At 44.1% G+C, this 25,639-nt stretch overlaps 1 protein-coding gene across 1 annotated transcript in view; it reads right to left on the reverse strand.

Annotated features, from left to right (window-relative positions):
* LOC124712432 (fatty acyl-CoA reductase 1-like) overlaps positions 1 to 25,639 on the reverse strand; it is a gene marked incomplete at its 5' end in the record, with an annotated part of 126,867 nt that overhangs the window by 87,857 nt on the left and 13,371 nt on the right. The window contains 2 exons of the mRNA XM_047242726.1: positions 1,869 to 1,886; positions 10,337 to 10,567. Of these exons, the coding sequence (XP_047098682.1) occupies positions 1,869 to 1,886; positions 10,337 to 10,567 (249 nt within the window). The remainder of the gene's footprint in view (positions 1 to 1,868; positions 1,887 to 10,336; positions 10,568 to 25,639) is intronic.

The following is a 25,639-nucleotide window of genomic DNA, read 5'->3' on the forward strand; positions in this document are numbered from 1 at the left end:
AATGTTGGAAAGCCAAAGGTATGTGTTATTACTGTAAACAATAAAGACGATAACCAAGTGAGTGAACCTAACCTCTCAAGTACACCTGCCCATAGCAGTCAAAGTGGGAAAGAAAATACTTCACAGAAGAAGCTTGGTTCAATGAGTGAAAACTATGAATGTTTTATGGGCGAATCGGATGTGAATGAAATATTTGATATGTCGGTTCTCAAAGGAATTTTTTCAAACTGTGTAAGATGTATTCATTGTAGTGAAGTTGGTCTGGAACTCTCCAAAATAAAGCACGTAGAACTTGCTAGTGAAATACAACTGAAATGTGATAAGTGTTCATACATGACCACCTTTTGGAACAGTGTTGCAGTAACTGCAACTGAAGAAAATGGTAGCAAAATCTACGAACACAACAACAAGCGATGCTTGCTTTAGACAAGGAACGCCTTCGGGCTGCAGACAGGGCTGTAAAGAGTCTAGAAATACAAGCAAGAGTAAACAGGAGGAGGAACAAGAGGAAGCTGGAGGAGGAGTTTGCAGAGGATGAAGATAATCCATCCTATGGACCTGGAATGCACTAAAAAGTTAATCCAATCTTTGTCGCTCGATTCCCAAAACTTGCTTGGTGCTCTTGCCTTGCTACAGGACACCGTCTCTATTCCCCTGTACTGTGCCTCTTTCTTAGTATCCTGCTAACTTTTCCCATTATTAATCTCATCTAAAATACCAAATCTTGTTCCTCTCCTCCCTCCCTTCATTGGAATCATTCCTTCAGTGAGTCTTCCTTGAAATTAATTTCTTTGCGATAACTATCCCATCCAATATCAACCTTAAATTCTTCTGTCCTTAGAAATACTTCCTCGTTCGATATTCCGACTGTCCGTTTCACTGTAGATATTAATCTCCACATCCACATTTCAAAACTGTTATTTATCTATATTTTTGACTTTTCATTTTTCGCTACCATGTAAAACTACACTCCGAAAACTTAACGGATTTCCAATTTGGTTCTTTCGGAATGGTTTTATCTATTAGCAAACCTTCCACATTTTCCAATCCTCTGGGTACATTTATAATTCTCATCTTCTCTACTCAGCTAGAAACGAAACTTTCCATCCAAAAAAATAATTTTACTTTTTCGAAAGCCTTTCCTTCGAATGATAATTTCATGAAATCTCGACGTGTGGTGATTCTCATCTGTGAGACCATTCCAGCATTTGTCTCACTGTATATTCAATCCCCAGTGTAACGACCCTGTCTTACAATTTGTAACACATCGATTGATTCTACCATCCCTGCTTGATCCTCTTCATAAAATACTTTCAGCCTTTCTCTAGTTGATGGTATCGCTCTTGTTTCTTGCAATGCCTTGTACGTTAATTTCTCCATACAAACACTGAAAAGTACTGATGGGAAATAACACTCTCGTCTAATACCTCTTCAGATATTGGTCTCAGCTAATGCCTGTCGCCAGTCTCGAGCTACCACTGTTCCTCTACCAGCATCCTGTCCTCAGAGACTGCATTAACAGCAGGCTACTTCTCCGTAATATGTTTCTATAGAAAATACACATGTTTTCGTTATTCGTATTATGGGTAGAGCTTAGCTTTAGAGCGTATGTGCACCTCTCCTTCCTTAATTACATATATAAGAATTTCGTTTAAGCCGATATTGTAAAACGCAGATATCCTATGAAAGATAACAGCGATCTGTATTTCAAATCGGAACTATCTATTCATTCTGAGACACGCGTTATTCGTTTTATGAGCGCTAGCTCACTTCTGTCGTGTCTTCCGTCTTCTGCGCTGAAAAGTTGAGTTATTCTGTAAATGTCTGCCCATGTACGTATTTTTCGCTGACTTTAAATAAGATGCAACTTTTATATGTGGCATATACTATTGTTATCATTTAAACAATGCTTTCCTTTCTTTGACTTTTGACAAGCATATGTATTTATTCCCTACTTTTTAGAGTATTCAGCGGCTGGGACAGCGAAGTCGTCAATGACTTGTTGGGAGACTATGCATTTCATCTGTCAAACGTCTTTTTCCAGTCAGCATAACATGTGTACATATTACTGTTAACCTTACTCATTCTTGGTCAGTTCATTCTCTACCATCCAATAGCTTCTCCGTTTCCATTACGTGACTCAAAACAGACCCACCCCCATCTTTACCTCAAGTTTCTTTGTTACCTTTCATGTAAGAGACTACATACGACTTTTGTTATGAAGCACACGAAATTAAAATTGTCCTGTATTCTTTGCTTTCTTTGGTTTCTATTTCTATGATGAAGGAACTGGAGTAGTTTAAATTAAATCTTCAGACAAAATGACCTTAACATATATTCCACTGAGACAGTTACTCAGCCTCGATTTTCACAAACTGTCTGTTGACTTCTGTCTGACTCGGGTTCTTCGGCCGACGATTGTTTGATGATTTTTTTACGTTTCACCTGCACGAATGGCTAGCATTGTCAAAGCTTTACCCTCCATTGCTAGTGGTGGACTGGAGTTGATCTCGCGGTCGCATATTATATGTACCTGCCGCGCCAACGTCTAGGGTTCTTCCGTGGTCATTTCTGGTGCGGTTCGCCTACTGCTACCTGAAACGGTCGTTCGCTGCAGCATGGGAACCTAAGATCCGTTCACACTGAGGCTTTCTGCTTTCTTGTTGAAGCTACCTTCATGGATGTGTATTTCTATACCTTCTCTGAAGAAGTGGATGTGATAGATCTTTTCTGCAGCAAGAGCTTCGGTGTCGGCGAACTTTACCATGTGGTCGGTCTCACACAACGCGTGCTCAGCCATGGCCGATTTCTCCACCCGTCCCAACCTGCAGTGCCTCTTATATTCTGTGATCCTGGTCTTTCATGATCGTACAGTCATTCCAATACGTATCGTCGATGTACGAGGTACCACACCTTTAGGTTTATGAGGTGCTAAGTCCAGTGCCTGTGATTCGAAATGTTGCCCACCACTGAACTAAGAGGACTGCGACGCCTTCCAGCTGTTAGCAGAAGCAACCATTCCACGAGCTATTTCACTAGGCAAAGCACGCGATGAGTGAGACCTACCACGCAGTAAAATTCATCGACACGGAAGTTCTTGCTGCATAAAAAAGCTATCACATCCGCTTGTTCAGAGAAGCTATAGAAACACAAAAACTTCAGCAAGAAATAAGAAGGTCTCAAGGTGAATGGTCCTGAATTCCCGTGCTGCAGCGAACCACCGTTGGGAGTAACAAGCGGCGAACCACACCAGAAATGACAACGAAAAAAGCCCTTGGACGTTGTCGCGCCAGCTACATTCACTGAAGACCCAAAGGAACTGGTACAACTACCTAATATCGTATAGGAACCCCCCAAGCACGCGGTGTCAACACCTATATAAGACAAAAAGTGTATGGATCACTTTTTAGATCGGTTACTCCTGATACAATAACAAATTATCAAGATTTTAGTGAGTTTGAACATGGTGTTACAGTCGGCGCACGAGCGATGGGACACAGCATGTCCGAAGTGGGGATTTTACCATACAACAGTATCACGAGTAAATCTTGAATATCAGGCACCTGGTACAACATCAAATCTCCTACATCGCTGCGGACGGAAAAAGATCTTACAAGACGGGAACAACGACGACTGAAGAGAATGGTTCAAGGTGAAAGAAGTACAACCCTTCCGCAAATTGCTGCAGATTTCAATGCTGGGTCAGCGTGCGAACATGCAATGAAACATAATCGATATGGGCTTTCGGAACCGAAGGCTCACTCGCCTACCCTTCATGAGTGCACGGCACGAAGCTGTACGGCTCGCCTGGGCCCACCAACACCGACGTGGGACTGTTGATTACTTGAGATATGTTGCCTGGTCGGACGAGTCTCGTTTCAAATTGTATCTTCCGGATGGACGTGTACGGGTATGGAGACAACCTGGTGAAGCCATGGACCCTGCATGTCAGCAGGGGACTATTCAAGATGGTGGAGGCTCTATAATGGTGTGGGGCGTGTGCAGCTGGGTTGATATGGGACCCCTGCTACGTCTAAATACGAATCTGACACGTGACATGTACGTAAGCATCCTGCCGGATCACCTGCATCCATTCATGTCCATTGTGCATTGGGCAATTCCAGCAAGACAATGTGACACCCTACAAATCCATAACTGGTACAGAGTGGCTCCAAGACTACTCTTCTGAGTTTAAACACTCCCGCTTCAGCGACATGAATTTCTGTATTGCTGAATTTTCCTTAATATTTTTGTACTTTCTTCCTTATCGGTCAACTGAAGAATATCTTCTGTTATCTATGGTTTCTTCGCAGTTCTCTTCTTTGTACCTATGTTTTTCGCTCCAACTTCTGTGATTGCCCTTTTTAGAGATGTCCATTCCACTTCAGTTAACCGCCTTCTGAACTATTCCTCATTCCTGTATCTATAGCATTAGAGAACTTGTGTCTCTACGTCTATTAGTACTTCCGTATTCCACATGTTTGCATATCGATTCTTCCTGCTCTCGAATTTCGGCCTAGTCTTCATCACTACTACATTGCCATCTGAATCTATATCAGCTCCTGGGTACGCCTTACAATCTAGTATCTGATTTGGGAGTCTCCGTCTGACCATGATGTAATCTAACTTAAATCTTCCCATATGACCCTGTCTTTTCCAAGTACACCGCCTCCTCTTGTGATCCTTGAACATAGTATTCGCTAAAATTTATTATAGTACTCAATTAGTCTTTCCCTCTCTCATTTCTTGTCCCAAGCCCGTATTCTCCTGTAACGTTTTCTTCTACTCCTTCCCCTACAACTGCATTCCAGTCCCCCATGGCTGTTAGATCTTCATCTCCATCTATGTACCGCATTACCCTTTCAGTATTTTCATGTAAGTTCTCTGTCTCTTCATCTTCAGCCTGAAACGTCGGCATGTATACCTGAACGATTGTTGTCGGTTTTGGTTTGCTGTTGATTGTGATAAGAACAACCCTATAATTGAACTGTGCACTGTAACACATTCTCTGCCCTGCCTTTGTATTCATAACGAATCCTAATCCCGTTATAAGATTCCATGCTGCTGTTGATATTGCCCTATACTCGTCGGAGCAGAAATCCTTGCCTTGTTTCCGTTTTACTTTACTGACCCCCACTATATCTAGATTGAGCCTTTGCATTTCTATTTTTAGATTTTCTAGCTTTCCTACCACGTTCAAGGTTCTGACAATCCGCGCCCCGACTCTCAGATCGTTATCCCTTCGTTGGTTATTCAGTCTTTTTCTCATGGTCACTTCCCCCTTTGTAATCCCGAATATCTGAATGGAGAACTACACCGGAATGTTTTGTCAGTGGGGAGATCATCATGATACTTTTAGATTTACAGGCCACATGTCCTGTGGATACACGTTATGTGTCTTTAATGCAATGTTTCCATTGCCTTCTGCATCCTCATGAAGTTGATCTTTGTTGATTCTTCTACCTTTAGGGGTAGTTCCCTCCCCAAGGACAAGAGAGTGCCTTGAATCGCTGTCCGCTCCTCCGCCCTCTTTGACAATACCTTTGGCCGAATCAGTGTGACTTCTGTGTAGTAACTCTTCGGCCGCCAGTGTTGATTATTAATCAAATTTGAAGCGGTGAGGGGTTTCGAACCCAGGACTGAGGACGTTCTAATTACTAATCAAAGATGCAATCCCTAGACCACGAGTGCATTCAGTAAATAACATATACAATTTCAAATAACAACAACATCCGATGTAACACATTTCCTAACCTAAATGTAATCTGTTGGTATGTATTTAAAGAAATAAAACCAAATGCCAACTGATGATAGCGCAACTGTGGTGAATCATGTCTGGGTATTAAAGTAAAATAACAATTGTGTATTTGCATACTTGCTAAAAGGCGGACCCATCCTTAATTCACTACAATTTTCTGCAAGTACAGCAACTAAGCTCAAAAATTTCACTACGATAATAACACAATTAAGTAACATTTTGTTAACAACTTTTCAATCAATATTGTTTCGCCTAGACCGTATGTCGTCCTCCTACAAGTTATGATCTGTAGAAGAATTTGCTTCAATGATGATGAGCCACGCGTGGTTCGTGTTCCCTCCATCACGTATTTTACACCCTGTTTTAAACGTACTTCCACCTCACTACGTTAATTTAAATTACTACTGTGACTGAGTTTCTGCTTTGCCTGTCCGTGACCTGCGCTTGCAGCGCGTATCGATATATCCCCTCTCGTAGTATCTTTGCTCGACTGCTATTGCTTCCCGGTCGTTGTCTGTCGTAAGCTAATGAGTTCGGGTCGCGACTTCGGTTTGCCAGTCAGTTGGAACGCGTCTGGAGCGCAGTCCGGACCTGCCAGTCGGGAGTTGCAGTGCGCCACTAGTGCAGTCGGGTTGGAGAAGTGAGGTCTGCGTCGACATGGCTCGCCCCACCAATGCCGCCACGCATCACTTGAGCCGGGCTACGGTCTTGGTGGATCGGCGGTCGGTCGTCCTACCGGACGACGCGTTTTGGCTAGCCGATCGTTCGTGAGTCGGCTGTGTGTGTACATCGACTCCCGATTTTCTTCGTGTGTGCTTAGTTACTATTGGGTATCGTTCAGGTCCTCGTGCAAGTGTTTGCAGGTTGTATGTCTAGTTGCCGTTGTTTCCACTGACTACGATTTTAAATGTTGTCGGTATTCTGCAGGCAGTCGGTCGGTTGCGGACGAGGAAGGTTATCTCCGCGCGGCGCAGTCGGCTGGGTCCTGGCAGTCTCTGCGCAGTCCGGAGCGTGGGTGGAGCTGTCCATTCGCTATGAGCTTCGTCGTTCACAGACCCAGCACGTCAAAGTTCAGTAGTGGTTTCAGCTACCAAAGCCACGTCCATTCATGTTGTGGTGGTTCGTTTCGGTTGTTTACTGTTGGGGAGGATTTCCTGTGAGCAACACCGAGTGTTTCTACTACTGAAATTAACTATTTTGGTGCACCAGAGGAATGTTCTGCCTTGTGGCCGTTAGCGTTCAGGTTTCCTGCACTGGGCACTGACGTAAGTTCAGACACTGTTCTTTTGGGTGAAGTTAACTGTATTACCGTGTTTCAAATTCAAGTGCACCAGCGGAATTTTCTGACTAGTGGCCGTTAGGGTTCCGGTTACCTGCCCTGGCCACTAACGTAATTTCAGGCAACGTCCTTTCCTCACCTGTTGTCGCTGTCCAGCATGGTGTGTAATTTTGACAGCTAATACATTCTCCATTGTTCATTATCATGTTTGTAACCTATTGTGTTTGAGTTCCCATGTACTGATTGATGGGAAGCAAGTCGTTGTGTCAGTCGGTCCGTGGCTGTCCCCCGGTTGGGTTCCGACGGATCAAGTATAGTTGGGCTCACCACCTGTCTCGCCTTTGTGAACGAGGGCAGACCGACCTCCCTGGAGGCGTCTGAGTTCCGTTGTCTTTATTGTCTTTCCCACTGGTGTTAGTTATCTGTTTTCAGCTACTTAAAATTTAAAAATTTTGCAAAATTAATTGTGGGCTTTCAGTCTTCAAGCCTTATTTTTAAAATTATCTTTCAAGCTCAAACATTGCGGCCTTCTGCCTTTAAAAGACTATGGTAATATAATTTAAAATTTAGAAACTTAATTGTGGCCTTCAGTCATTGGTATTGCACCTGCTTAGCCTTCAGGCTTTCCACTTAGCCGTGATATGTTTTGCGTCTTTAATTGCATTTTTATTTTGTTGATTTTTAAGATATCTCGTTTTAAACATTCTGGCCTTCTGACTTTTAAAAGTCTATCGCGATATATTCTAAAATTTTGAAATTTAACTGTGGCCTTCAGCCATTTATATTGCACGTTGCAAAAGTTTGTTCTATGTACTTGCTGTGATGTTTTTTAAATTGTTTTATTGCTGTCTTAATTGGATTCTTATGTTGTTGATTTGTTAAGATTTCTTGTTTGGAGGCCTTCAGCCGTGAAAGAGTTGCATTCGGTAAAGGTGCGGCTATGTGCCGCTTTCGTTGTACAAGTTATTAAATTACAATAAATTACAATTAGAAGGTGAAACTGACCTCAACCTATTTGGCCCATTCCACAATCCTATTACCTGTTCTGCCTAGCTGGCGTATCAGATGACACACTATTTTGATGCTGTTTTCAATCCGTTTGATGCACCGTTACAAGAAATACAATGAATTTTTAGTGCCTAAATTGCCAAAACTCATTGTTGGATGTCAATATAATTCCTACACATACACACCATCGGCGCGTATGCATATGATTAGAGTTGCGACTCTCTGTGGGAGATAGAATGGCTCCAAGAATTGATTAGTGTTGTTTGTGTGCAGCATTGTTACCATCCTGGTAGAGTATATAAGGTGTACGAACGGTGTCAGACTTTGAATCATTTCAGTGTGAGCCTACATTTGACCAGGTGGTCGAATTGAGCAATATCGATAATTTTGTGAAATTTAGGTGTGGTAGAGTCCCAATGTTGGACTGCAGGGGAACCTTAGGAAAGGCAAACTCGTCGTCAAGTCTGCAGTAGATTGCGTCTGGTCACCACAAGAGAGGAATACTGTGTTGTGCACCAGGCACACCGTTAACCCTTACCTCATGCGCCAGACATCCGAAAATGTCTAATGGAGTCCCTGCAACGGTCTGCGTTATCCCACAGCGCTGGTCGGAGATTAGCGGCAACCTGTTTAAGGAATTACCACCCCTTTTGTAGGACGCCGTTAACACCTCAAAACAAACGGCTGCGGCTAGAGTGTTTCCGTGACCGGGAATCACGGACTGACGATGAATAGCGTCGTATTGTGTTCGGCGATGAATGACGGTTCTGCAGTACACGGGACGACTATCGTCGGTAAATATGGCGGTGGCTTTGTCACATGTCGCATTCTTCCAACGTTTTAGTGAAAGCGGTGTTACTTGTGGCCTCATGCAGTGGGAAGCCATCGGGTGTTAGTTGTGGTCACTGCTGGTAGTGACTGAGGGAATTCTGATTTCACAACAGTACGTCCCATTCGTTCAATGTTTTGGACGGGAACAGTGGTGACACACATCACGTTATGGCGTGGAGATCCATCGGTTATCAATTCAGGTCGTGACTGATCTTGACTGAGGGAATTAAGACGTTACAATGTAATGTCATGGTTATCCTGCAGGCTCTTGTGTTAGCGCTCACGCGACTGTATCGTGGTGTCATTTTTGTACACGACACATGGCACACGTCTGTAGGAACTATCTGTATGTTGTGGCCATCAAGATTCTAACATCTGTTGCCGATATAACATGTATGGGACCAGCTCGGCGTAACATGCAGGCATAACATGCAGGATATAAAGGGCGAGTAACAACACGTGTGGGCTAGTTTGCCTCTGGTGAGGACACGACGGCTTTATGATTTCTCTACCGAATCATTGCCTGTCTCCAGACCAGAGGTGGTGTAGCGTTATACTGAAAGGTAGCTCGTTCTACCAAGTTCTTTGTCTGTTTGATTCCAATATTATAATCACTGAAATAGTATCATATATCCTCTCGATCCGTGAAGCTTCTTTTACTCTCCTACCCCCTTCTGCGTGCTTCAGGTTTTGTTAGGCAGCGTACATAAGTCGATTGATCTTTCCTAATCCATCCATGAAATTCTTTAATGCTGTTTACGTCTGGCCTCAGTGGGATAATGAGCAGTGTGCATCAAATGGTTCAAATGGCTCTGAGCACTATGGGACTCAACTTCTGAGGTCATTAGTCCCCTAGAACTGAGAACTAGTTAAACATAACTAACCTAAGGACATCACACACATCCATGCCCGAGGCAGGATTCGAACCTGCTACCGTAGCGGTCTCGCGGTTCCAGACTGCAGCGCCTAGAACCGCACGGCCACTTCGGCCGCCAGTGTGCATCAAACAGGCAAATTTGTTTGTATGTAATAATTTGAAATTCTGAAAGCGACGTGGCGTAGTGCTTAGCACACTGGATTCGCATTCGGGGGGACTACGGTTTACACCCGCCTCCAGCCATCGAGATTTAAATTTTGCATGATTTCCTTAAATCGCTCCTGGCAGATGCTGGGATTGTTCCTTTTGAAAGCGTACGACCGATTTTCTTCCCCATCTGAGCCTGTGCTTCGTCTCTAATGACCTCGATGTCGACAGTACGTTAAACCAGTCTTCATTTCTTCTTCCTTCCAATAAAACGTTCACCAATCGATTACCCCGTAATAGCTTGTCCAAGATGCATGTTTTTTTTTTAGTTGACGTTTGAATGAACTGTACCCGATAAGGAAGACTGATACGCTAGATCTACTAGACTGTGAATATAAATAATGTCAACCACCATTCACCTTGAGGTTGGACATACGCTTGGCGAGTGCAATGACCTCGCAGGTGGAGCCAACGTTGGTGACGTGGCAGTCCGGAGGTCTGCGTCGAAGCGCACGGTGGCGGCCACGTGGAACACGACGGACACCCTGCCGGTGAGCTCGGCGGCGTCAGCCGGGCTGATCCCCAGTTCCGGCTGCGTGCAGTCGCCCGCCACGGCCACCACCTTGCGGAGGTAGTCCGGGCACGCCTCGCGGGCCTTGCTCAAGACCTGAGGACAGCACAAGTAAGGCATCTCACGTAGGACCTCCCACATACTCCGTGTAAGGTGTTATCACAAATACTGACATGTGGAATAATCGGGTATACTGCCGGATGTTTGTGTCGCTCTGGCACAATATTTCGGCCACGTAACTCGTTGCCTTCTTCAGGTGCTACCTGAGACTGCCGTATTTGAGGATCTTGTCCAGTATTTATGCCCAGCGCCCTGAAGAAGGCAACGAGTTACGTGGCCGAAGTATTGTGCCAGAGCGCCACAAACATCCGGCAGTAGACCCGATTATTCCACATGTCAAGATCTCGCCGGGAAAGCCCGAAGAGTTATATCACAAATACTGTTTGCAGGTTCCTAAATACTCCTCTGAGAAGTTTCGAAACTGCAGGACGATGTGATCGTCATTATTCCTTCATGATTACAGCTGTTCGACAAAATAATGGAAACACGAGTCGTTGCTTGGAGTTTCCTTTCTGTAATGAAAATTTCAAAAGCATATGATTCAGTATTGGAATCAAAATTGTACAGAATTCTTTTGGAACTTGGACTACCAAAGAAGTATGTTAAACTTATAGAAGCGAGTTTGAAAAACGCAAAAGGTAGAGTACGCGTGGGGAAACTGGAGTCAGAAGAATTTGTAATAAAGAACGGACTTAAACAGGGAGATGCTCTGTCTCCGCTACTTTTTAATTTAGTCCTAGAATATATTGTACGAATGGCAGCAGATAATTCAGAGGGTGTGGAGTTAAATAGAAATATGAAGATATTAGGGTATGCAGATGATCTAAACATCATTGGCAATAGGAAAGAATCTGTAACAGAAAATGCGAATGCGTTAATCAAGGTTAGTGAAGGTGTAGGTCTAAGGATAAGTGAAGACAAAACTTAATACCTGGTTACTACTAGAATGACAACAGCAGTAGATCAGGAAATGTTAACAGTTGGAGACATGCAGTTTGAAAAAGTGAACACATTTAAGTATCTAGGCGTGGACATCACTTCGAGAAATGAGATTGAATCTGAACTGAAGAAGAGATTACGGGCGGGAAATGCGTGCTACTTCTCACTGAATAGGTCACTTTCATGACGGATATTGTCTAGGATGTCAAGATTAGAATATACAAAACTATTATTCTACCAGTTATGCTCTATGGGTGTGAGACTTGATATCTCACTGTGCAAAATGAAAAGCCGTTTCGAGTATTTGAAAACAAAATTTTGAGGAAAATTTCCGAAGCAAAAAGGGCTGACATTACTGGAGAGTGGCGAAAACTGCATAACGAAGAGGTTCACGAACTCTATTCAAGCCCTGACATAATCAGTATTATTAAATCACGTAGGCTGCGATGAGCGGGTCACGTAGCTCGAATGGATGAGGACAGGGCAGCGCGCAGAGTGCTGGTAGGGCACTTGGAGGGAAAACGTCCTGTGGGGAGACCGAGGCGTAGATGGGAGGACAATGTGAAGGCTGATTTGAGGAGCCTAGGTATTGAAGGTGAATGGAAGGAAATAGCCCAAGACAGGGACAGATGGCGAAAATACGTTGCTGCGGTAATGGACTCTCGAGTCCGGTATGACCAGTGAGGAAGTAAGTAAACAAAAAATTCAATGTTCTGATAGCAATCGAAATGCAGAACATAGTCCATGGAATTTTATACAATTCATTTTGAGGGAAATCCTCCGTTACCACGGCGGAGAATGTAAAGAAGGCTTGAGCCTTTGAATTAATGTAGTGGCTTAGAAGTATTTCATAAACGTTATTTCTTACCGTCCCTTTAAGAGCGACCTTATGTCCTATAAAACAATTGACACGACTCCGAAAACCATTAAATAAACTGCACCGTACTTCATACCTGCAGCTGGAAGAAGATATATGAAACTGATTTCCCTCTCTCACGTTTGTTTCTAAGGGAATTAAGCAGTAGCTTTGTGAAAATGGATTTCTTATTAGAAGTAATGGGCGTATTCCTGCAGCGTTCTTAGAAATGCGGTGACAAAATTTTCTAGCCATTCTGAATTGACTTACCTCGTTAAAAGCGTAAATTTGCCGTGGACTTCTGAACAATTTGGTGGGCAACAGGAAATGTAACCACATAAACGACCACCGTATTCCGGCTTACAGAATCCATGTCAGTAGCATGAACGACATTCATTTTGTTAGGTACTTATCAAAGTACACGACTCTAATCCCTCACATTCGAAGGAATGGCTTTGGACCTCAGCTACTGCCACCAAATCTTACAAGTCCATGGCACAGAGCTCCAGAGTGTTTTCTTTGGATGACAAGCATCTCCACTGGATTAACAACGAATCTGTCATGCTACGGGGGTGTGTTCATTGTTATGAAACGTCCTCGCAGAATGCAGACAAGCAAGACTGCGCTGTCGCTTCCATTCAAGCAGATACAGAGCTGTATGCGTGAGTCTTGAGAGTTATAGAGTGTGATAACGTCCTCTTCGGAAGGAAAAGTTCCGAGTTCGACCCAGTCAGGAGCACTTTTTTAATCTGCCACGAAATCTATCTTCCGTTCTATTCTTTCATAATCTGATCCGGTAGTCTGGTACCACGCGCCGCGGAATTTGAATCCGCGCCAGACGTCATGGACGTCGAAGACCCATAGAGGTCTCTGCACCATCGCGCCGTAAGCTGTGGCGGCGCGCGCCTCCTGACCCACTTTTAGTGTGAGGGCGCCACAGCGGAACACGTGGTTCCGGCGGCCAATAGCGGCGCTCCCGATAGCATACTTAAGCGCCTGCCTCGAGCTCAGCCATTATCCATCTCCACCTCCACCAAAACCACCTCCTCCCGAACACCCAATGTGGCTTTCGACCTTCCTTCTCTGCTGATGACCAACTCCTCCGCCTCACTCATCTCCTCTCCCTCCATCTTAACTCCCGTCGCTCCGCCATTTTTGTCTCACTTGACCTCGAAAAGGCCTACGACCGTGTCTGGCATCCCGGTCTCCTGTTTAAACTCCAAACCTACGCCCTTCCTATCAACTACATCCGTCTGGTGGCCTCCTTCCTCTCCCACCGCCCCTCCTATGTTACCATCCATCATGCCAATTCCCACACCTTCTACCCCTCTGCCGGTGTGCCCCAGGGCTCTGTCCTCTCCCCTCTCCTCTACCTCCTGTACACGGCAGATATGCCCCAACCCCCCCCTCCAGTACACCTCTTGCAATATGCTGATGACACCGCATTCCTCGCCCTCGCTCCTACCTTCCAACGGTCCCAACGCCTTCTCCAGAATCACCTTGACCTTTTTGCTGCATGGTGTAACCAATGGCTCCTGAAACTCAATTCTTCCAAGACCCAGGCAATCATCGCAGGTCGTACCACTCGCTCCTTCCGGCTCCTGGATTTCTCCCTTACTGTCTGCGTACATCTTGTCCGCCTCACCCCCACCCTCACCTACCTTGGGCTCACCATTGACCGTCACCTCACCTGGATACCTCATCTCCGCTCCATCCAATCCAAAGCCCACAACCGCCTCCGACTCCTCAAACTCCTCTCTGGCCGGACATGGGGGTTGCACCCCTCTACCATCCTCCACACCTACAAATCCTTCATCCGTCCCATCCTCTGTTATGCCAGTCCTGCCTGGATATCTGCCCCCCCAAATTCTATCAGTCCCTCCAGATCCTTGAGCGTCATGCACTCCGCCTCGCCTTCCGTATCCGCCTCCCGTCCCCCACGCGGATCCTCTATGATCTCATTCCTTTCCCCCATCTGCTCCTATTCCTCGAACATATCCGCATCCTCTACACCTCCCGCCGTCTTGAACCCCCTCACCCCCTGGTTGCTCCTCTCCTCTCCCATCCCCGCCCCCTGCCACGTCTTCACCGTTGTGTCCCCCCTACCCTCCATCTCTACACCCTCCATCTCCTTTCCCAAGGTGGCTTCCGTCAACTTCCCCTCCCGGATGATGCCCTCTCTCCCTCCATTTATCCTTCCTATCAACTCTGATCCTCAACCCCCCTCCTTTCCTCTGTCCTTTCCCTGGGCTCCCTCTTCCCCCCCCCTCTTCCGTCCTGTTTTTCTCCCCACCAAACCTCGCCCTACCTCCCTTCTCCCCCCCAGTCCTTTTGTATTCCCCTCCTCTGCCTACCCCACTCCCTGTCGCGTCTGCCCCCCACCCCTCTTATGGGTCCTCATCCTCCTTCAGCTCCTTTCCCAGCTCCCCCCTTCGCTTTTACTCTCCTTTCTCCCCTTTTTTGTTTTCCCATCTTCTGTCCAGTTTCCCCCCACCTGCTCTCGACTGTGGTGTCACATTTGCCAACTTTTTAGTGCAGTGTTCCAGTGACTATTCAGTGTTGTTTGTCTTTCTCGTGTTGCGAACAAAAACCATGCTGTCGCTAGGTGTGAATTTTATGTCCTTTGCGAACAGAATCCAGACTGTCGCCGTGTTTTTTTAATTGTCTATTGTTTTCCCTGTCTGCTTCGTATGTATTTTTATTAGCGTCATCATCCCTGTGTTGTTGTTTTAAGTTCCACGATTTCTTTTCGCCTTGTTACTCTCTAAGTCTCCGATTTTATTGCCTGTTTTTTATTATTTGTTCTCTTGATCTTTGTCACAAAATCTGTCGGCTGAAGAGCGGCATACTAAGCTGCTGCCAGCCCGCCCCCTTCGGGGGGAATTGAAATTCAATAAATGAAAAAAAAAAAAAAAGCTCAGCCAGCAGTCTGACATCGCTTTGCGTCTCAGGACATAACTTCTCAGACAGAGTACTGACTTCGTGTTTCTATTCCAGTGGATGTGGTTGTCTTGTTTGGTTCGTTACTCTGTTGCCCGTTCTTGTTGTGTCGTAAGGTGCTTCGTTGGTCGTGTTCGTCCTCTCCCGTTGTGTCGTTGTTCGTGGGCCGCTCCGCGGGTCCCGCCGCGTTTGCGTCACTACTACCCCGCGACCGTTCCGGTCGCCGTTTCAACAGGTAGTGTGCTACATTTATATGCCAGCCTTTCTACCTCACGCCACTTCGGCGACCTGCATGTCGTTGTGAGGAAGGAGAGGCGGAACAACGAGGACAATAAAAACACCCGGTCTTGAGAGAATAAAATCTCAGATCCGGCTTGCAATCGAACCTAGCATCCTGACATCTAGAAGCTGCGGGGATAACTACTAGGACACAAGGTAAGGAAACCAGAAAAATTAGTGTCAAGTTCTACAGTACCCAGGACCAATACAACATATCTTTCTTACGATCTGGTTCCCACGAAAGTAGTGTTTGAGTAGCTTTCTCTTATCTTAGGACAGATAATTATATTGAGTATACGTCTGGAAAGTGTTTGAATGACCTTTCCCACCACAGTGGAGACTTTATTTCTTCTTTCTTATCTCTACGAAACATAGACGTGCACTCTCCCGTGGCAGGGCACATTCCGTTTAATATCAAAGAAAGACCGTTGCTGCTAGTAAAGCTGTAAAGTGGTATTTAATTAAAAACAAATATTGGAACAAGGGTCTTTCTCTACGTGATGTGAAGACACACACTACCAAATTTAACATTAGCAGCTGTATGTCGTTATTATTAATAGCTCGACATTCATTTGAATGTCTGTGTTATCTGTGGAACACACTAAGAGTTCAGATCTCTGCTACCCAGGTGTCATTTTCCCAAGTGAGAGTACATTTACCCAACACATAAGCGTTGATGCGATCCACTGAATTGTAAGTTTTGAAAGGACGTATCGTCTATCCTACCGTTTGTTCTGAAGGTCGCTGGACATACCACAGTGCATATACCGTAAGACAAAACATATTGGTTCCAACGTCAGATCTCAGACTTAATCGAGGGGGAATTATGCCATACAGCTATCAAGATGGACATACTACCCCTCGGAAAATGTTAGAGGACACACACTCTTCCAAAAATATTCTCAATATGATCATCTCCTTCGCAAAAAGTTTCAGAGTTAACTCATTTGGATTCATGGTAAGGCCAGCACGCAAAGGAGTATTCTAAAGGTGGACGAATAACGTTGTCATTCCACAAATGGTAAAGCAAGGATGCAATGTTACCAGTTTGAAAATTGTGTGGCAACTGCAGCACTTAAACGGAGAAGATGTCAGGTTGAAGTTTGTGTTATTAAGGAGCAGCAGTCAGAAAGAGGACAGAGATACTTGCGCATTTGACAACAGAATAGTGACAAAAGTCGTGGTGAATTGTTCAACAACTGCTGGCTTTGTAAAGAATAGGATTAAGAATTCTTATAAAGGTGAAGTGATATATGTCAACATCTTTTATTACTGCGAAACATTACAACTTCCCAATGCTGCAGTTCATTGATCATGGCTATCCACACAACAGACATGAACGATTTTGGAAAGTTCAATCCATCATCAGATATGCCTGGGAAACCAACATAGTTTGGCACGAGGAAGATGTCCTATTAACAATTAGGAATATGGTCTTACAATCAGGCTTTCATCGCCAGTATTTACATCAGTAGTGTGTCTATTTCTATCCTGATCCACTTTTTACTTAAATGCGGTATTGATATTTGTGGTATCACTGACTTAAAACGGAACAGCTACTGCGGATTGCCTACGTGCATGACCAAATAGTTCGGAGTCCAAGATAGCGGTAAGACACGCCCCCTTATTAATCATTTCAGCTTCATCACGTGACAAGCCGTACCCCTCCTCTACCCTACCCGACCCTTGCCCTATTTCCCTTCTCCCACCCTCAGTCCCGTCAACTTCACCGGAGTATTGAATCAGTTGCTTTTTTTTTTTTTTCATCAGTCTACTGACTGGTTTGATGCGGCCCACCACGAATTCCTTTCCTGTGCTAACCTCTTCATCTCAGAGTAGCACTTGCAACCAACGTCCTCAATTATTTGCTTGACGTATTCCAATCTCTGTCTTCCTCTACAGTTTTTGCCCTCTACAGCTCCCTCTAGTACCATGGAAACCATTCTCTCATGTCTTAGCAGATGTCCTATCATCCTGTCCTTTCTCCTTATCAGTGTTTTCCACATATTCCTTTCCTTTCCGATTCTGCGTAGAACCTCCTCATTCCTTACCTTATCAGTCCACCTAATTTTCAACATTCGTCTATAGCGCCACATCTCAAATGCTTCGATTCTCTTCTGTTCCGGTTTTCCCACAGTCCATGTTTCACTACCATACAATGCTGTACTCCAGACGTACATCCTCAGAAATCTCTTCCTCAAATTAAGGCCGGTATTTGATATTAGTAGACTTCTCTTGGCCAGAAATGCCTTTTTTGCCATAGCGAGTCTGCTTTTGATGTCCTCCTTGCTCCGTCCGTCATTGGTTATTTTACTGCCTAGGTAGCAGAATTCCTTAACTTCATTGACTTCGTGACCATCAATCCTGATGTTAAGTTTCCCGCTGTTCTCATTTCTACTACTTCTCATTACCTTCGTCTTTCTCCGATTTACTCTGAAACCATGTTGTGTACTCATTAGACTGTCCATTCCGTTCAGCAGATCACTTAATTCTTCTTCACTTTCACTCAGGATAGAAATGTCATCAGCGAATCGTATCATTGATATTCTTTCACCTTGTATTTTAATTCCACTTCTGAACCTTTCTTTTATTTCCATCATTGCTTTAACAATGTTCAATTGGTGTAAAGCTCATAAATAAGTTAGTTCCGGAAAAAATGTGTAAGATTCGCTAGAACTGGCCTTATGTTCGAAGAGATTCACCTAAAATAGCGTTATGCTCAGGCACAGACACACACACACACACACACACACACACACACACACACGCACATATCCAAATACACATTCCTACACCTGGATGTCATCCACATTGTATTAAAGTAAGGTAGTCAATCACCTGAATTGGGTAAAAATGAGGCCATGTTACGTAAGCTTCACTTGAATTGGCATGATGTTGAAAGATATCTTTGTAAATTGACGTTATGTTCAATAATACTTGCCTCTGATTGCACACACACACACACACACACACACACACACACACACACACACACACACTGCTCAACATTTCACCTCAGTGCATACTGTATTGTCTTGTCGCTAAATTTCCAGGTCGTGTGGAGTGGTTCAGATGGCTCTGAGCACTATGGGACTTAACTTCTGAGGTCATTATTCCTTTAGAACTTAGAACTACTTAAACCTAACTAACCTAAGGACATCACACACATCCATGCCCGAGGCAGGATTCGAACCTGCGACCGTAGAGGTCGCGCAGCTCCATACTGTAGCGCCTAGAACAGCTCGGCCACTCCGGACGGCTCGCGCGGAGTGGCCGCGCGGTCTTGGGCGGATTGCGCGGGCCCTCCCGCTAGAGGTTCGAGTCCTCCCTAGGGCATGACTGGGTGTGTTGTTCTTAGTATAAGTTAGTTTAAGTAGTGTGTAAGTCTACGGCCCGATGAACTTAGCAGTTTGGTCCCTTAGGAATTCACACACATTTTTTATAAATTGCCACATACGGCAATAAATATCTTAACTCTATCCCTCCTTCAGTCTCCATCTCTGATTCATAATTAAAATATCCAAAATTATTTCCACCTCTGCCTTATAACGATCATAATGCTTACTTTAATAAGACAACAGCGTTATTGTTTTGAAGCCATGCTGAAAGGTAACGCCCCCGTAGTTTTATGTGAAATCTTTAAAGTTTTTTAAATAAAATAAATATTATGAGCATTTTACATCTTTATTCTTCACGTCTACATATTTGCAGCCCTCTGACGCTAAAGGACTATTAATTCTAGAATGTAACATTGTGGTGTGTAACGTAACTACATCGGTAGAGACAAACAGTGTGTTATAATCGAGTTTCAAATGAGAAGGGTTCTCCCACACATGGAACAATCTCTTCTTCGGCATGAAAGCGCCAGACCACACAGGAGGACTGCAGTATCTGTAACAATCCGGCGATTTGGGTTCCCTGTCATCGATCATCCTCCATACAGTCCTGACTTGGTCCCAGCCGATTTTCATCTCTTTCCAAAACTTAAGGAACGCCTTCGGGAAGTTAACTTTGATTGCAAATCAGAGGTGAGGTTGTGCCTCCGTCAACGAAGACAAACATTGTACACTGACGGTATCGACAAAGTACTCCCTTATTGAGAAATGTGTTCGTCACCAGAGTGACTCTGCTGAGAAATAAATAGTGTATATAGACATCAAGAATATAAATGTAGAGTGCTAATAATGTTTGTATCATTAAAAAAAGAAAAGGAATATTAAGGGTTTTCATTCGAAAAATTCAGAGGCATTACTTTCCACCACGCCCTCATGTTAGAGAGGTAATTAAAGAAACAACAGAGTTATATAGACAATAAATCACTATGAACTTTGACCTAATGTCACATACAGCGAGAGCATACGATTTTAATCATCGTCAACACTTTTTATGATGTCAACTATTCCAAACAGTAGGTAACTTCTGTTTGAGTAAATAGTTGAGACAATTGCATTAGACAGTTAAGCTTTGACGGCAGTAGTGCATTAATAAATTGGAAAAGGCACCGAGTTGCGTTTCACAGAAAAACTCACACAGTATGAAAATTATATCACTAATGTAACAATGATGGTGACAATTCGTTATTTCACTGTTCAACAAAAAGTTCCAGTCCACTCATTGGCGTCACATGGGAAATCATCCAAGTGACTGTCACGCCAATACCATTACGTCAATGTCACATTTAACTCTTCAGTCACTGGTTCATATCTGTCAACACAAGTTGCCAGCTTGGGTGGCCGTGCGGCTCTAGGCGCTACAGTCTGGAACCGCGTGACCGCTACGGTCGCAGGTTCGAATCCTGCCTCGGGCATGGATGTGTCTGATGTCCTTAAGTTAGTTAGGTTTAAGTAGTTCTAAGTTCTATGGGACTGATGATCTTAGAAGTTAAGTCCCATTGTGCTCAGAGCCATTTGAACCGTACAACACAAGTTAACGATTTAAGTGCAGAAAGTGAGGGACAGCTCTTGCTCTCAGTATTATCCGTATTCTAGTAACAAGACTTAAATGTACTCTTCTTTCTACAAACATATTTTATTTTAAATACAAGTTTTCGGCAGTACTATTTAGTAAGTAGGCTGTTTGGGTTCTTATATTGGTAACGCCACCGCCACGTAGCGCTCTGTATGAAAATCACTGGCTGTGCTGTATGGAGTCTGTCGCTGGGTGGCATTGTAGGAATTCGCTATTGTAGTGTTGGGCTGTTGGCTGTTAACAGCACGTAGCGTTGCACAGTTGGAGGTGAGCCGCCAGCAGTGGTGGATGTGGGGAGAGAGATGGCGGAGTTTTCAGAGCGGATGATCTGGACGTGTGTCCATCAGAAACAGTACATTTGTAAGACTGGATGTCATGAACTGCTATATATATTATGACTTTTGAACACTATTAAGGTAAATACATTGTTTGTTCTCTATCAAAATCTTTCATTTGCTAACTATGCCTATCAGTAGTTAGTGCCTTCAGTAGTTTGAATCTTTTATTTAGCTGGCAGTAGTGGCGCTCGCTGTATTGCAGTAGTTTGAGTAACGAAGATTTTTGTGAGGTGATTCGTGAAGGGTATAGGTTATTGTTAGTCAGAGCCATTTTTTTGTAGGGATTATTGAAAGTCAGATTGCGCTGCGCTAAAAATGTTGTGTGTCAGTTTAGTGTTGATCAGAATAAGTAATGGTTGCAACGGTTCGCGCGGCTGGATACGTCCAGTCGGACGTTTAGTCCTCGCTCGGGCATGGGTGTATGTGTTGTCCTTAGCGTGGTTAGTTTAAGGTAGATTAAGTAGTTTGTAAGCTTAGGGACCGATGGTCTCAGTAGTTTGGTCCCACAGAACTTACCACAAATTTCCTATTTTCTACTTCAAATAATTGTATGTTCTGATATCCAACTGCGACTGTATCTTTCACCACCCATCATAAACGTCAAGCAACGGTCGAACCTTTGCCACAGTCGTCTTGCCGGCCGTGGTGGCCGAGCGGTTCTAGGCGCTTTGTCCGGAACCGCGCGACTGCTACGGTCGCAGGTTCGTATCCTGCCTCGGGCATGGATGTTTGGTGTCCTTAGGTTAGTTAGGTTTAAGTAGTTCTAAGTTCTAGTGGACTGATGACAGATCTTAAGTCCCATAGTGTTCACAGCCATTTGAACCATTTTTGATTTCCAGTGACTACAACATATTCGATGTAATACATATAACAAAGTTGAAGGAATATCTGAATCATCTAAATATCAATCGATTTTAGCACTAAGAGTACTGCGCAAGCATATGAAATACACTGAAATTTTCAGTCGCTGTGTTATGGAGAGAGACGACTAAGGAGAAATCCGCTCATGAGTCGTACAGAATTCCGGAAGTGTTCCATCATCTCATCAACTACTCACGCCAAGATGAGGAAACAATAAAATCGTCTGCCATTGACATCATAATCGAAATGCAAACAAAAACACCATTTCCAAAAAAGACGATAGCATACTGCGTTTTTATTCACGACTCTATTGCACGAGGGCGCAGTGAAAAATAATGGCTCCGAATTTTTTGTGTGAGAACTTTTATAGCTTTTTAAATAAACGTTATTAACATTCTACGTCTTAAATCTTCATAACTACATGTTCGTTTCTCTAGGAAATCTCCTTGGTAACGGCCACAATTCTCCCAACCAAAGACCAGTTTGTTGACACCGTCGCTTTAGAAATTTCGGCTCTGTTGATGCAGGCACAACCTCACCTCTGAACCGCTTCATCATGATCAAACAGAATTCCACGAAGGTGTTCTTTAAGTTTTGGAAACAAACGAAAATAGGATGGGATCAAGTCACGACTGTACGGAAGATGATCGATGGCAATGAATTCAAGGTGTCGGATTGCTGTAGATATCGCAGCGCTCGCGTGTGGTCTGGTGTTGTCATACTGAGGGAGAAGGTGCTCCATACGTGGACGAAATAAAGTTAGATTGCAGCACTCTGATTCTCACGCACCGACATAATGATGTTACGCATGGCCATTTTACACCCTACAGTCCGGAACGTTCAGTCTGCAAAGGCCTTCAAATATTAGGATACGAAGAACAAAGATGTAGTATAATTCTGTTTTATTTAAGAAATATTAACAGTTTTCACATAAAAAATTAGTAGGAATTACTTTTCACCACGCCCTCGTACGTACGATAAGTTGAACCCATTGGGTTAAAAAAGCGTACACAAACTTGAGTGATTACATGTTAATGATATGAGAGGAGTCTCGCAACTTCTTTATGGGAAGAGATGTTGTGTTCACGTGCAAGGAAAGGCGACCATCTTGGATTTGTAGAATATGTAGCTAACCTTACAAGTCTTGAGAGGCACAACTGACATCTTAAGGTAAAGGAAAAGAAAAAAGACTTCCCTCAAGCTGAAGAAGGGTACCTGATTTTGTGTGACATGACTATGTTCCTTCTTTTTTCCTCAAGGAGTACACAGTATCAGAATCTTACTCATGCTAAAAGGGAAAGACCTCATCCTTATGACCTTTTTATTTGTTTTTCCTAACGTGAGACTGCTCACAGCTATGTTTTAATTTCTTTACAACGATGTGGAACGTCTTCTTCGATTGGAAAGGATTCTGCACCACAGAAAATCGATTCCTTCTGCAGGAAGTTGCATTTTGCGTTGTATAACGATAATCTCCAGCATCAGAATGTGGTATCAGCTGGTGATCCACTGAATGCGGCGCTGAGTGGTGTATGAGCAATTATACCATCTTTGTCACTTGCTTTGTTGTTTTTCTTCTTGTTGGTGCTTGGAGAAAGTTACGTGAATTAATTGGTAGCTGTCACAATAATATTCAGAACAAGAGCTTCCACGAAGTTCCAGCTCTCCGTCTGAAAATGAGTGTCAACAGGCGCGGACCGGCGGTTAGACAGACTGAACTTGGTGGAACAGTGTCCGCCTGCTTAGCTGAGTGGTAACGGAAGCTCAGCGTGTTCGGTCAGAGGGTTAACTGCCATCTGGGACAAAAAATAACTGAGTAAATGGATCAATGATGAACTTGAACAGGCGTCATGGGATGCCCGCACCGAACAAACAGAACGAACAACAACGAACAAAATTAGATTTAAAAAAGTGGTAACGCGCTTGCCTCCCATGCAGGGGCCCGGATTCAATTCCTGGGCAGGTTGGAGATTTTCTCCGCCCGTGGACTGGGTGTTGTGATGTTCTCATCATCATTTCATCCTCATCACCGGCACTCGAGTCGCCCAATGCGTCGACTGAAATAAGACTGCGCTCGGAGGCCGAACTCCCCCGAATGGGGCCTTCCTGCCAGCAATGCCATACGATAATTTTAATTTTTTTTATGCCATTGTGCAGTGTGGTGACACCGCCAGACACCACACTTGCCTGGTAGTAGCCTTAAAATCGACCACGGTCCGTTAGTACACGTCGGACCCGCGTGTCGCCACTATCAGTGATTGCAGACCGAGCGCCGCCACACGGCAGGTCTAGACTGGAGACTCTCAAGCACTCGCCCCAGTTGTACAGCCGACTTTCCTAGCGATGGTTCACCGACTACAGACGCTCTCATTTCCAGAGACGACAGTTTAGCATAGCCTTCAGCTACGTCATTTGCTACGAACTAGCAAGGCGCCATATTCAGTTACTATTGATATTGATATTGTCAATCATGTACCGTCAAGAGCGACGTTTATCATTAATGGATCAAAGTTGAGTATCAAACCAGCTACGTCCGCTTTCTGAATTCTAATTTCCTTGTCATGTTCCAGACCTCACGTCAGTATAGTTCTTCCCTCCTCACGCCAGCCTGCGTGAGCTAAAGCGCGTGTATTTCGGCCTCCTCTAGTAACACGGTGTTGGCTCTTCTGCCAACTACAGCATTGGCGACGAGTGAAAACGGTGTTCTTACCTTTTTTTTTTTTTGGTCATCAGTCTACTGACTGGTTTGATGCGGCCCGCCACGAATTCCTTTCCTGTGCTAACCTCTTCATCTCAGAGTGGCACTTGCAACCAACGTCCTCAATTATTTGCTTGACGTATTCCAATCTCTGTCTTCCTCTACAGTTTTTGCCCTCTACAGCTCCCTCTAGTACCATGGACGTCATTCCCTCATGCCTTAGCAGATGTCCTATCATCCTGTCCCTTCTCCTTATCAGTGTTTTCCACATATTCCTTTCCTCTCCGATTCTGCGTAGAACCTCCTCATTCCTTACCTTATCAGTCCACCTAATTTTCAACATTCGTCTATAGCGCCACATCTCAGATGCTTCGATTCTCTTCTGTTCCGGTTTTCCCACAGTCCATGTTTCACTACCATACAATGCTGTACTCCAGATGTACATCCTCAGAAATTTCTTCCTCAAATTAAGGCCGGTATTTGATATTAGTAGACTTCTCTTGGCCAGAAATGCCTTTTTTGCCATAGCGAGTCTGCATTTGATGTCCTCCTTGCTCCTTCCGTCATTGGTTATTTTACTGCCTAGGTAGCAGAATTCCTTAACTTCATTGACTTCGTGACCATCAATCCTGATGTTAAGTTTCTCGCTGTTCTCATTTCTACTACTCATTACCTTCGTCTTTCTCTGATTGACTATCAAACCATGCTGTGTACTCATTAGACTGTTCATTCCGTTCAGCAGATCATTTAATTCTTCTTCACTTTCACTCAGGATAGCAATGTCATCAGCGAATCGTATCATTGATATCCTTTCACCTTGTATTTTAATTCCACTCCTGAACCTTTCTTTTATTTCCATCATTGCTTCCTCAATGTACAGATTGAAGAGTAGGGGCGAAAGGCTACAGCCTTGTCGTACACCCTTCTTAATACAAGCACTTCATTCTTGATCGTCCACTCTTATTATTCCCTCTTGGTTGTTGTACATATTGTATGTGACCTGTCTCTCGCTATAGCTTACCCCTCCTTTTTTCAGAATCTCGAACAGCTTGCACCATTTTATATTGTCGAACGCTTTTTCCAGGTCGACAAATCCTATGAAAGTATACTGACTTATATAGTTGATCCTGCCCTGATTTAATTGTGTAATGACTTCGCCACAATCTCCAGATGTACTGTCTGAATTTTATCGCTTACAGAATCAGCAGACACAGGCCTTACTGGATGCC

The sequence above is a fragment of the Schistocerca piceifrons genome, chromosome 8 (assembly GCF_021461385.2).
Source record: "Schistocerca piceifrons isolate TAMUIC-IGC-003096 chromosome 8, iqSchPice1.1, whole genome shotgun sequence".
NCBI lineage: Eukaryota > Metazoa > Arthropoda > Insecta > Orthoptera > Acrididae > Schistocerca > Schistocerca piceifrons.